The sequence below is a fragment of the Gavialis gangeticus genome, unplaced genomic scaffold (genome assembly GCF_001723915.1).
Source record: "Gavialis gangeticus isolate Ggan-Ray unplaced genomic scaffold, GavGan_comp1, whole genome shotgun sequence".
Classification (NCBI taxonomy): Eukaryota; Metazoa; Chordata; order Crocodylia; family Gavialidae; genus Gavialis; species Gavialis gangeticus.
Genome location: NW_017729024.1, coordinates 145,901,027 through 145,914,752, shown reverse-complemented (window position 1 = coordinate 145,914,752; position 13,726 = coordinate 145,901,027). Strand labels below are relative to the sequence as shown.

Below are 13,726 nucleotides of genomic sequence, written 5' to 3'. Positions count from 1 at the left end.
TATCCTAATGGCAACTGGTAAAATAGAAAAGTTTGAGTTCATGACCATCACACGAGCAGTTAACTATATTTCAGTGACATTTTAGTCATAAATAATGTTTTTACATGCTCAGACTCCCATACTCTGGTTCTGATGCAAAATGTTCTCCCATCTTGCCTCTTCCAACAAGACCAGGTACCTCCCATTCCAAAAATATTTTGAAACATTTTTCTCCAGAAATTGGAAATAGCTAGCAGACTCATGAGAGGGGAAAAAATATCTAAAGGATAGAGATATTTATAAGCCAATAAATACTGCATATGAAACTAAACATGAAGAAACATAAGCCATTCATATATCTCTACCTGACATAGTAGTGAGGTGAAACATAAGTTTGGTCAACAAATCCACATATGATTGGTTTGGGACGAGAGATGGCTTTACATTCCTACAGTCCAAGCTACAGTTTATCTCCCCCAAAGTCTGGAAGGCAAACACATAACACCGTTCAATATTTTGTTAATACTACTGAAGTACACAGTATTTGTAGAACTGAATATTTTTCCTCCAAAATAAGGTTTTCATATTTCTTGTTGTCCGATTTGACTTTTTTTTTCCTGGAAGAGGGACCACACACAAATGTAGTAAGTAAATAAGGGAGGATAGAGGGATAACAGGCCAAATAGGATTACACCTATGGAAGTGAAAGCAAAATTTGGCCCACTTATTGGAATTTACACCCAAAACACTCTTTGACTGTAGCTTCATAGGCAGAAGGAATAAAACAAGTTGCCCTCCATTAAATAAGGGAAAGTCTGAACAAATTGTTTTCTGATATAAAAAGAGAAAACTTTGCCAAGTAGAAAATTGATTTTAAGCACCCAAATGGACAGAAAGTTACAAAGGCTTGTAAGTAAAATCCAACGGAAAATATGTGCTTGATATTCCTGGAGACTTGTCTTGGGGAACTTTTTGTCCTTTTTCTCTTCTAATAGGTTCCCTTTGTTCCTCTCCTTCCTCCCTTCCTATTCTTCACTGTTTCAGAATGAAGTTACATGTTACACTTCGACTGTACTAAATCTATGGACTGTTCAGTGGTGTTGAAGTTAGAACATGCTGTGTGTAGTCTCAGGTTAAAGATTAATACTGTTTCTTGCCTGCACAGCTCTGATTTGCTGCTGTACAGCTGGTGAGCAGGGTCATGACTAGGAGCCAGGAGGTTTTGGAAGAGGGTGGTTGCAGTGGCAGGAGCATGGAGCTGGGAGATGGAGAGGTTGTGGCTTCCCTCCACAGGTCTCCTGCATTATCATCCTGGGGTGGTGGTGAGGGGGAGAGGGCTGTGCTACGGGGAGTTCTCTACTGACCCCTGCTGACCCTATCCCAGCTCCCACAGCCCAATCTTAGACTCCCCCAGCCTTCCCCAGAGAGGGCTGTGCCTTTTGCCTGGAGCCAGACAAAAGCCACAGAAAAGTTCAATTAACCCTGGTTACTTAAGGCTAATTGAAATTTTCCCATGTGACCTAGCCCATTTCCCCTAAGCATGACCAACTCTCCCCCAACCAGGTGGCTTAATGGGCTGTAGCTTCCCTCCTCACCACCCTCTCCCCACCCACACCCCCCGCCTCCGTTTCATTCCTGAGGTTGTGGGGGGATGGTGGGGAAGAGGGCTGTGCTACCAGCACAGAGCGCCTGGGGTATAGCATGGTAGGAGCATGAAGATATGGCTCTGCACTCCAGTAGCTCCATGCTTACTGTGAAGCCACCAGGCTTTAGCTTAGCAGCAACAGCAGGGAGCTGCTGGGAAGCATACTTCCCTACTCCCTGCAGCTCCATGCTCCCCCACCCCAAGATGGTAATGCAGGGGGCCATGTGGAGGGAAACCACACCCCTGTACCCCCATGCCTCTCTGCCTCCCCACTCCCACCACTACAACCCCCTTTCTGGCACTGGAAGGGCCTCATCTGCTCCTGGACAGTGCTACCCCCTGGGTAGTAGAGTTCAGGAGGGTGGAAAATGTGTCCACAGAGCAGGAGTAGAGAGGGAGAAGGGGAGAGCTGGGAGCAGTGCATCTTGGGATGCTGGAGTACTGCAAATTGCTCATTTTCTCTCCATGTAGCAGACTGAAATTACCCTGGGTAGCATGGCCCAGAGTTAACCCTCACCTGAAGTGGTATAACTGAGATATTCAGAGGGTTCTTAGCAGGAGTTAATGAGCTTTAACATGCATGTTCTTGCATCCTAAATGCCCTTAGTATGATCAAAGTGGAACTTCAGCCTCAGTTTCACACTACTGTAGTTTAATATGCTTTCCTTCTTTTTTCCTCCCCTTTGATCTACTACTCCACTTCATTTTTGTTTTAGGAGTTATAGATATATTCATCAGTTCCAAGTAACAAACATTTGCTCAGAGCCTAGGATCTATCCTTTCTTCATTTCACTGTCAGAGAATGCCTATGACTCTGGAACAATTGAGAACCCAGGAGACTTGAAACGAAAGGTGTGGCAAAAGAAAGGTCTACAAGACTTGAAAGGATAGAAGAGATATGGACTCATATATGGACTTGCCTAAGTACCTTGCTGAGTCAGGAGCAGAAGGCCTGAGCAACTGCTAGTTCAATCAACTCTATTTATAGAATCGTAGAATCATAGAAAGAAGGACCGGAAGGGACCTATAAGATCATCAAGTCTGGTCCCCTGCCATGGGCAGGAGATAATTGGGCTCTAACAAGCTCAACGAGGTATTTGTCTTGCCTCCTCTTAAAGACTGCCAGAGACGATGACTGCACCACCTCTGCTGGAAGCGTGTTCCAGATTCTAGTTACCCATACAGAAAAGAAGTTTTTCCTTATGTCTAGCTGAAGCTTTTCCTCAACTAGCCTGCATCCATTGGTCCGTGTCTTCCCGTGGGGGGGTTTCTTAAAAGTTGTTCCCCTAGGTCCTGGTGTTCTCCCTTGACATATTTGTAGGCGGCTGTCAAGTCATCTGTCAGCCTTCTTTTGCTCAGGCTGACCAGTCCCAGATCCCAAAGTCTCTCTTCATAGGGCCTGTCCTGCAGGCCCTTGATCATGCAGGTCGCCATTCTCTGCACCCTTTTGAACTTGTCCACATCCTTCCTGAAGTGTGGTACCCAGAACTGGATGCAGTACTCCTGCCATGGCCTCACCAACGCTGAACAGAGGCTGGCAGAGTTCCAGGCTGCAAAGGGGCTGCAGGGAGCAGAAGGAGGGTGGTCAGCCAGGGGCCGCCGTGGTCATGTATATGCACATGGCTGCCAGGCAGCCTGGAGAGCAGCTCCCACAGGTAAGTGGGGGATGAGATTGAGGCCCTCATAGGGAGAAAGGGAGAGGGAGGGAGGGAGGGAGGGAGTTGGGCAGGGGTGGGCCTGGGGCTGCTGCCCAGCCTCAGGGTGCATGGGGCTTAGGGCCTGGGGCTGCAATGCGTGGCCACAGGGCCCATCTGGGGAGTGGAATCAGGACATGGGTGGCTCATCCAGGAGGCAGAGGGGTGGGGCTGGCTCCCCACCACTACATGCACTCCTGGGGGGGCAGGAGGGACCCATGCCCCCCAGATCTGTGCATGGGGCAGGGGTGGGGGCAGGCTGCCCATTGAGGGCTCAGGCTCCCTGCTCTGCTACCCTCTACAGCCCAGCAGGTGTAACCTGGCACTGCAGGGCAAAATGGGGCCATGGAGGAAAGCTGCTTGCCACTGTGAGCTCTGTGCTGCCCTGGCAAGGCATCCCCTGCACACGTGGCAGCAGCAGGGGCAGTGGCACAGGGTTGTGCCCCTCACTGCTGTGGTGCAGGCAGGGGACACATTGCCAGGGCAGTGCAGAGATTGCAGTGCTCCCATTGCTGTTCTGTGCCACGCCGAGTTGCGCCTGCTGGGCTGCGGAGGCACCAGGGAGGACAGCAGGGTGGAAGTCCAAGCCCGCAGCAAGCAGCCCACTCCTGCCCCCACCCCATGCACAGATCTGGGGGGTATGGGTCCCCCCTGCCCCCTGAGAGTGCGCACAGCAGGGGTGGGAGCTGACCCCACCCTGCCCAAGCCCGCAGTAGGGACGAAGCAGGCAGTGGGGGTGGGGAGCCAGGCTTTGCACCACTGCAGCAGCTGCCACCTCCTGCTGGTGATAGGGGGCTGTGGACCTGGGTCCCTGGCCCCACGGCCCTGGCAGCTGGAGGCCCCATCCAACAGGGCTGGTGGGGCAGGGAGCTGTGCGGGGGCACCAGCAGGGCTGGGGGTTGGAGGGGAGTGAGGAGCACAAACAGTGCCAGGGGTCTGTGTGGGAGGAGTGAGGGGCATGAGGAAGGCCAGGGTGCTTTGAGAGGTGAGTGAGGGGCACCAGCAGGGCTTGGGGTCTGTGGCAGGGAGTGAAGGGAGCCTTTCATTTTAATCACAGTTTGGGGGGCGTTCAGAAATTTGATTTTTTAACAGAATTTGTGGGGGGTTTTATCAGGGAAAACCAGGATCCTTAGTAATTATGAACAAATCAGCTTCTCCCTTACTATGCCTAGTGTGAGTATGATAAAATAACCTCAAAATAAAGAAAAAAAGTCTTAGGAATATATGGGAGAAAATAATTGATTCTACAATTGACTGCTATTAGTATTTTCCTTTTCAAATGTGGGGGAGGTGAGGAATCACAGATTTGTGCATCTATTTTATACACCCGATAAACTCCACTGTAATAGTAGAAGACAGATTCTGAATTAATAATTTCATGTTCTTAGACATCAGCCTCTCTGTAGTTATTTTCATATTCATTTCAAAAGAGGTCTTATTTTCCAACCTGCTTTGAAGCAGACCACAACAGATGGCCACTAAAACCAGAAGTTTGACACTATATGACACTTATTAAACATGAACAACCTTTGAAGCCCCTTTGAAATTTAAAAAACATAACTCGTGGTCTCTGCTCTCCTTCCCTACAGTCAGTTGTCACATGATTTACAAACAGCAGAGATGTATGAGAACTACAGCTGTGACTGTTACAGATGTTACCTGCCTTTCCTTAATGTCATGTAACATCCTCAACCATTCAGCCACAGCTGAAGTTTCCGTGGGCTGATTTTTAAACCACTTGCCTCATCTCCCAGTCATTCAAATTAGTCACAGCAACTATGCAGAAAAGGGTATGAGTATCTCTTCCAACAAGATGCACTGCTCAGGTCTTTCTGAGAAAAGAGGCAATCAGGGTAACTCTTTGGCTCATTCCTAACCCATTGTTACATATGCTTTTTAATAAGGAAAGAACTCGATAACAACTCGGCCAAATCCTGCAATCTTCATTCTGCTTTTACTAAACTTTCACTAAAAATCAAAGAGATATTGCCCCAGTAAGAATTAAGTCATATTCACATAAGAATGAAAACTATACTAATTGAACTAATTTGTGGCCCCCCAGAGATAACACTCAAGTCGCTACTGCCTGACCCAGAGGATCAAAAGGCTTGTATTGTCCATTAATCAGGCACGGATAGCCTAAGACACACTGACCAATCAGGTCCATAAAAAACACAGATTTGGTACGTGGTTGTTGTTAGGTATTTATTGTTTTAGACATACAGAGCATTTTTTGAAAAAACAGCACTGAAATTGCCACAAGAGCCAAAGATCAGGTGGTTTTCTCATTAAGTAAACCAGCAGTATCAGGATAATTAATAAAGATCCCTTCTCCTTGGAAATACAACTTGCCTGCAAATGCAGGGGATTGGCCTCAATGGCCCAGGAGACCCCTTCCAATCCCATGTTCTAGGTACCTACTCTTGGACAGATTCTCTCTTGAGACAAGATCTGCTTCATACCTGGAACAGTTTGATTCTCTCTGTCAGTATCTACCACTCCTAGCTCTTCCACTTGCCAGAGCTGAAGGGTCAAAGTCCCCACACTGGAGCATGGTCTTTGATGGGGGGAGACTCAGACTATATAAAACTTCATAGAAGGACTATAGTTATAACAGAATTTGAGTGAGTTGTAAGTGATTCAGAGCCCCTGTGCTGGCACTCTGCACAGGAGTGATGTCTATCCATAATTACTAGTTTGAAAGAAAATAAATTTGATGTTATTTGTCAGGGTTAGATTTCCAACTCAAGCATGGGCAGCGCAGGCTCAACAACATTCCATGATGCAATGACAAACTAATTGGAATATTGCTTTTTTCTGAACAATTGGCATTATCGTTTTCCATGTTTCATTTGGAAAGAACACAGATTTTGTGTATTACTGTAGTGGTTTTCAAAAGTCAGTGGAAAAAAGTCACCACAATGTCCTAGAATAATCCCCCTGGATGTCATCTCTTCTATGCCTGGTTTCACTAGACTGGAAGAATTTCCACACACAAGCCATTCCATCAGCTGCAAGAGAAATGAACCTACTACAATCTGGGCTCAGTGCTACTTGCAAGACTCTTCCTTTGTGACCTACAAAACAAAGCAAAAGAACATTTATGATCAATCCACTGGGAAATGCATGATTTTAAAATAAGAACTGTTGCCATTTTGAAAATCAGCCACGCATTGTAAGGCCCAGTTTACTCTAATGATAGCTATACAACTTGCTGGATAGGATGAACCTTTTGGCTGGGTCAAGTCTGTGCTCTCCACCAATTTTTCCCTAAAAGCGCAATACAAATTTTACTTTGTATTAAGGGTCATATTTTAGGGCTCTACAAGATTCTATGACCCTTTTCTCTCAAAGGAGAATATTTTATCACCCTGTCTTAAATCTGGACCCTTGAGTCTCCATTTCATTTAAAATATGTGTCTAATCTGTGCTTAATAATGTCTCATCACTGACCTTTCCCATTTGGCTTCCTGTGCTTCTCAGATATTTTGCCTATAATCCAAGAATCATGAGTTAATGTCTCCAACTTCTGAGGTATTTGCAGTATGAAGGTCTCTTAACAATGACTCTGCCCAATGACTTATTGGAGTCATAAACTGAGTGTATCCACAGTTGTAGTACAATCTATGGAGGACAGGTTGTGAAGCTCTGCTGTGGCCAATTTGTCCCACTCCACCAGCAACATGAGAAATTAGATAACCTAGTTATGCAAAGTTCTCCTTATAATGTGGTCACAAAGCAGGGAATCTGGAGAATGAACTGGAGAAGAAGACAGGCCTAGCATTAGAATTGGTCTTAGGAGACCTGCATCCAATTTCCTGCTCTGTCCCATGATTCCTGTATGACCTTGGAAAAGCCCCTGTGGACTAGATCCTGTTCTTCCACTTAATGCAGTGTTTAGGCATCTAAGTTACTAAGGATCCTGCTTTGGCCTACGCAGCAGCCTGAATTTCATGAAGGCAACAAAATTCATAACATGTCTCCAGTTTTGCCCTGTGAGTCTAAACTTGTCCCACTGCAAATGCTTGCAAGTGATTCAAGGCATCCAACTCCATTTTCCCTCTGTTGCAATCCACTTTCACTGTAGTAGAGGCACAACAATTCACTTAAGTCCTCTAAAACTATAATCAGTATAAAACTGACTAGCAATGCTGCTATCCGCTTTTGCTGAGTAGCCTGGTAGACAAGACACTGGCTCAAGATATGGGAGACCCAAATTCTAAGCTCACTTCATCCCTAAGCTCTTTTGAATCCAGCTCTCCCGCATCTCAGGACAGTGCCCTGGTCCCCAGGCCCCAGGTTAAGCAAAGCTATGGGCACCTGCCACCTCTTCCCTCTCCCTGTCCCTCCCCCACCCTCCAAAGAAGCTGGACCAGTAAATTCAAGGGACCAGTAAAATAAATAAGAGGAAGCCTGACTGTGACTCAGTGAACAATACTGCTCTGGGAAGGAGACCCCCTTTCCCAATATTGTATACGCATTTTGCTTTAAATAATGATTGGTCAAGATGTATAAAGAGTACTGTGACAGAGAACAGGCTTCTTCACCTGGTGCTTCATCTGTTTGAAAGATCTCACCCAGCAGGGCTGTAATATGTGCCCATACTGTACTAATTGGGGAGCTGACTAGTGGTAGTCCTAATACAGCACTTCTTCCACCAGAAAATGCCAGTTGGGAAGCATTAGCTAGAATCCTTAACAGGAAGAAGTATGCACCTGAATTTAAAAAGAAGAAAGTAGTGGATCGGGAGCAGTGAACCTCAGGGTCTCCATCTTTTCTTTCAAAAAAATAAAACTGACACATGTAACACTATTAAGCATTGTGCACGCCTCCCATGCTGCTTTACAAGATGCTAGCCTGCTTTCTCTACTGTCAAATCTTGCCTGAAATCACACTCCACCCATGACACCTCTCATTGTATCTCCACCTTATAAAAAAGGACAGAGTGGGCATACTAAACACCGATGACACATTTGTTTTCCGATCACCCTATCCATTATAGGCCTGAGTCCCCTCTCACTTTCAGTGATGCAACTCTATGGGGCCAAGTTATGCTCTATTTTACAAAAGTGTAACCTAGAAGAATGCTGTTACAGTGACATTGCTCCAGATTTATATCATTGTGAGGGACATAAGGGATGCAGCTGATATTAAATAGTTATTGGACCACATGCATAAATAACATTGGAGGAAGGCTCAGAATCCAGGACTTGCTCAGCATTGCTCATCTCACTTGGCCACAGTTAGGCTGCTACTTACTTGCTCTCTTTTTGGCCTGATGAATCTTTATCTCTTCACTAACCAGCAGGCCAAACAGTGGCTGAATGATGCTGAGTTATAGAACAGCTGGGTTCAAACCTTCTGAAGCTGTGAAGGGATTAGAATCAATATGTCTCCCAGATCTTGGGAGAGTGTTTTAGCCACTAGGTGATTTATAGAGAGCATGCATTTATTTTAACCTGAAGTCAATGTTACTGTCTGTCAGATAGACAGTTCAGGTACACTGGTTCAGGTAGGTATCTCTCTGCTCAGGTTCTTAACTTGTCTTATTATAGACTAAATACCTAACTAAATTAAAAAATACAGAAAGCCAGATCCAAATCAATCTCCATCTCCAAGACAGTTTTCAACACAATTACCATGCTCACAAAAACGGTCTAAATCAACCCCATTTCAGAAGCTTCAAAAACACTTGCGTTCATTAGATGCCTCAATTCTGGCCTATTTGTTTCCTGTGCACATACACTTCAACTTCTGAACCTGGCTAAGAAGCGATCTGAATCAAGCACCTGGGTGCCTAAATCCCACATAAGTGCCATTGTATACAGAGGAAAACTGGAAGGTACCCAAAGTCTAGCTAAGTACTGAATCTGTCAAGTATACACAAGACTCACCTAAAACCAGCAGTCATGGCCACTGTCACGCAGAAGAAACAGTGAAGTCCACTCTTGAAAAATAGCTTAGGGGTTAGAATGCTGACCCGTAAAATTGAAGGCCTGGCTTTAGGCTCACTTCACTGTGACCGACCTCAAACATACATATCCCTCTTCCCAAAAAAGTGCCCTAATGATCAATATATAGTATAGGCTGAGTCTGGAACCCTCCCCCACACCTGTGGCACTGGCCTCTGGACAGCAAGGAATTTAGGATGCACTGGGACAGAAGGAGAGAAGGCAACAAAATCTTGATTCTGTAGCCCAGCGAGGAGTGCACTCCCTTAGGAAATGGGAGACCAGGATGATGATCCCTGCTGCCAGGAGTCTATGCATTTTACATTAGCTAGTTAAATGGAACCCCTAGCATCAGGGACTAGAACACAATCTAGTGGCTTAATGTGATGGGATTTGAGTCCTTCAAGCTGAGGAGGGCATAGAAGTAAGATCTACCACTTCCTACGCAAGTGGCCTAACCACTAAGCTACTTTGCACAAATAGGGAGTGCCACCACCACCATCACTTGTGCTTCCAAGTAACAAAGACCATGGGTGCGGCACTTTGCAGTGAACCCTTTGCACTCAGTTTGAGTTGAATGTCTAGGTCATCTAGGACCCTCCCTTCTCAGCACTCTGAATCATGAGGTTACCAAAGTACCTAATGTGCAACTCTTCAAAGTGCCTACACACTGAGGTGAAGGAGTTTAAACACATCCTTGTGCCTAGCATTTCTTAGTGGATAGCTCCCTGGTCAGCATCTAGGGGTAATCACCTAACAGAAATTGTTTCAAAAACAATTTGTATCTAGCCCAGAGTGCCCTATTTGCTGGAATGTCTCACAGGGCCAAGTAACTAGTAACAAATTAGAACAGACCTAATGCTAAATATTAAGTCACTTGGCAGGGGCTATACGGTAGGAATTTTACCCAAGGCTTAATCCTAAGTGTGACCTCATCACTAACTGGTTTTTCATTACAGGATAGCAATAACATTCAGGCCATTATTGATTATAGAAAAGTGAAGCCTGAGCACTCCTAGGCTGAGTGGGCTTGAGTTTGCACAGCAGAAGATTCTTAACATAATCTCCTTGACAGAAGGAAGAAAGTCCAAAATGTATCAGTTTGATAACATTTTAAAATGAAGAGTTTATTTGCCAAAGTTTTGGGGAGATTGAAGCTCCCCTAATATTTACAGATTTGGGTTCATTCTTTTGGAGGAAAGAAAAGGCAATATGAACATCTCTTCAGTTTTCCAATCAAGCCATAGGACCAAGCTATCAATTACTCTCACAGCTCTGCTTATCACAAGGACACAAAAAATAGACTCAATATTTGAAAAGTGGGCTGACTTCCAGTTACCGTTCTGGTATGAAACTACCGAATACCAAACAATCCAACTCCAAATTAATCCAATGCTGGATAAAAGTGATTATCCCTCAGATGAGATTCACAGAATTTGGCAGGACAGGCTTCTAAAAACTAAAACCCAGTGATTTTTCTGTGAATGTCTTTCTTGCGAAACTCATGTGGTTAAGGGAATCTCTGACCAAAGTAAGAAAAAAATCAGAAATTATATTCATAGGCTTTTTTCTGAATATATATTTTGGTCCAATAACATTACATTTTCTTACTCCGTATGTTCATTATAAGGTGGGCAGAATTTAGTCACTTGTGTCCCGGCAAAAGATTCTAGTTAACAGGTACCTGGTCTTAATGATTAAGAAATCTGTTTCCATTACATAACTTTAAAACTGAATAGGAAAAGAAGTCATGCTGATAACCACAGTATTATAGCAAATAACTTGTGTGATAAGTGTCATGCTTAATATGCCGAATTTTAGCCAATTGTGGATTTTAAACTTCATTGCAGAACAAGAAGAAAGATTTTTTTACCTCCCTCCCTGCCGGCCATCTGAAAGGAATTCTACCTCATCTACACCTCAAAGAGTTACTCAGCACAGCTCACAGAGCCTGATGAAGGGACTTTGATCCTGAAAGCCTTCAGAAAAGGACAATTTTCTTGCAATTTCCCAGTTGGTCTAATAAAAGGTATCATTTTGGAACCAAGAGTTCTAATTTTTTGTATGTCTTCATGCTTAATATTACACAAAAAGTTAAAACAAATTTAGGCTTAATTTACAAGGATATTCAGATTATTTACATATTTTATTCAATTTAAAACATAAGAAGTCAAATAGTAGTTCTTATGTTTTTTTGGAGGTGAGAGTTTTCCTTCTACTGGGGAGGAGGCTGTCCTCAGCCAGACTGACTGACCTGCTCTACAGGGCTTTAAATTAAGCCTGCCAGGGGATGGGTGGATAACCACCAATGCAAGCCCACTAGGCAAGTACTGTATAACCAGCAGGTTAGGGCACCCAAGGAAATCCACACCTACCCCAGCCCTGGAACACTGTCCACCAGGGAATGCAAGGAAGGTCAGGGCTTCCAATGGGACACTTGCATGTCTGTACACCAGTGCCAGGAGCTTGGGGACCAAACAGAAGGAACTGGTCCTCCTGCTAAACAAGAAAGATTATGATCTCATAGGGACAATGGAGACCTGGTGAGACTCCACCTATGACTAGGCCACAGGTATAGATGGCTATACCCTGTACAGGAGAGATGTGCAGAAAAAAGGGGTGGGAGTGTAGCTCTCTATGTCAAGGAAAGCTACGCATCCCTGCTAATTGACATTGGCACCCAGGGAGGACGTCTGGAGTCCCTCTGGGTTAAAATATGTGGGGAACGTGGCACAGGGGATATCATGGTAGGAGTCTACTACAGACCTCCTAACCAGAAACAAAAGCTAGAACAGGAATTAGCAAGGGAACTGGCTGAGACTGCATGCTCTCGGTGCATGGTTGTTATGGGAGACTTTAACTACCTGGAAATCTGTTTGGCCCAGGGAGTGGCGTCAGTTTGGCCCCAGGAGTGGCGTGAGATGCACGGGTGTAAGCCTGTCACACCCCTGCACCTCAAAGCCCCCCCAGGAGTCCCCAGCAACTGTGGAGCACCCCGCCAACCCCCAGCAGCGCCAGAGGTAGGCAGGGCCCATGGTGGGAGGGACATAGCCCAGCTGCAGGGCAGCTGAGACCAGCCAAGGAGGGCTTCGCCACACCCCAGCACCTACTTGGCCCAGCCCCCCAGAGAGAGAGGGGGGAGAGATAAAAGCGGGGAGAGGGTACTTACCAGTCCCTCTCCAGAAGATCACAGTTCCCCAAACCACCCAGGTAGTGTCCCCCTTGACAGGGAGTAGCACACTGCTGGCAGCAGGTCCACTGCACATACGCCGAGTTTAAAAGGGCCTGCCCTGGCCCTGGGAGCAGCATGAGATGCATGGGTGTAAGTCTGATGTGCTCCCACACCCCTAGGCCCCCCCAGCAACCCCCAGTGACCGCAGAGCACCCCGCCAACCCCCAGCACTGCCAGAGGTAAGCGGGGCCCATGGTGGGAGGCACATAGCCCAGCTGTGGGGCAGCTGAGTGGAGCTGAGGAGGGCCTCGACCCTCCCCAGCTCCTACTGCACCCAGCCCCCCAGGGAGCCACGTGACCAGAGGCTTGTGAATAGGCCATGCAAACAGGTGCACTTCTGGACCCAACACGAGTTAGCGCAGGAGTTTGCGCAGGAGGGTGAGCAGGAGGGCCTGAGGCCCTCAGGGTCTGTAGCCCTCCCCTCTGGCTCCTCAGAGGCCTCCACCCAGATGGAGCCCATGGTTCTGGGCTCCACACAGACGGAGCCTCTGGCTCTCAGCTGCGGGGGCTGCCTGACACTTTTTCAGGCTCTGGCATCCAGGAGCATGGCTACTTCCCCTTGTGAGGTCTGCTCCCTTTTCGGGTCTCTGGCATGCCAGCTAGAGGAGCTCCAGGCCACAGTCCAGAGACTGCATGCCATCAGGGATGATGAACAGGAGATAGACTCCTACTACCAGGACTTTCTCCCCCTGCAGGCAGAGGGTAGACCAAGGTCTCCTTCCAGGACAAGGGAGGACACGGTGACCTCCCATTCTGTCCAGCCAAGGGGTTGGACCAAGGTGGTCAAGGGCCCCAAGGCCCGCTGCACCAAGGACCCTGCCCCGCTGGAACTTTGCAACAAGTATGAACCTCTTGCAGCCCCAGCAGAGCCTGCCAAGATGCCAGCTCCTGCAGGCAACACAGGCTTAACTGTAGCTACCACTCCTGCTCTTCCCTAAGACAAAACGCAAAGTGTTTGTCATGGGAGACTCCATCCTGAGAGGGACTGAGGGGGCAATCTGCTGCCCAGACCCCTTAGCCCGGGAAGTCTGCTGCTTCCCAGGAGCCCAAATGCGAGATGTTGCAGAGAAGATCGCTGAGCTCCTCTGGCCCACTGACCACTACCCTATGCTCCTTATCCATGTGGGCACAAATGACATGGCTCAGAGCAATCCCAGATGGGTCATGAAGCGCTACAGGGATTTGGGAGCGGGGCTTAAGGGGTTGGGGGCACAGGTGGTGTTTT

At 46.7% G+C, this 13,726-nt stretch overlaps 1 protein-coding gene across 1 annotated transcript in view; it reads right to left on the bottom strand.

The window, feature by feature from the left end:
• Nucleotides 1–5,505: 5,505 nt before the first annotated feature.
• CDC20B (cell division cycle 20B) overlaps nt 5,506–13,726 on the bottom strand; it is a 126,537-nt gene continuing 118,316 nt past the window's right edge. Inside the window, exon 13 of the mRNA XM_019518262.1 lies at nt 5,506–6,395. Within this exon, the coding sequence (XP_019373807.1) occupies nt 6,232–6,395 (164 nt within the window). The 3' untranslated portion in view covers nt 5,506–6,231. The remainder of the gene's footprint in view (nt 6,396–13,726) is intronic.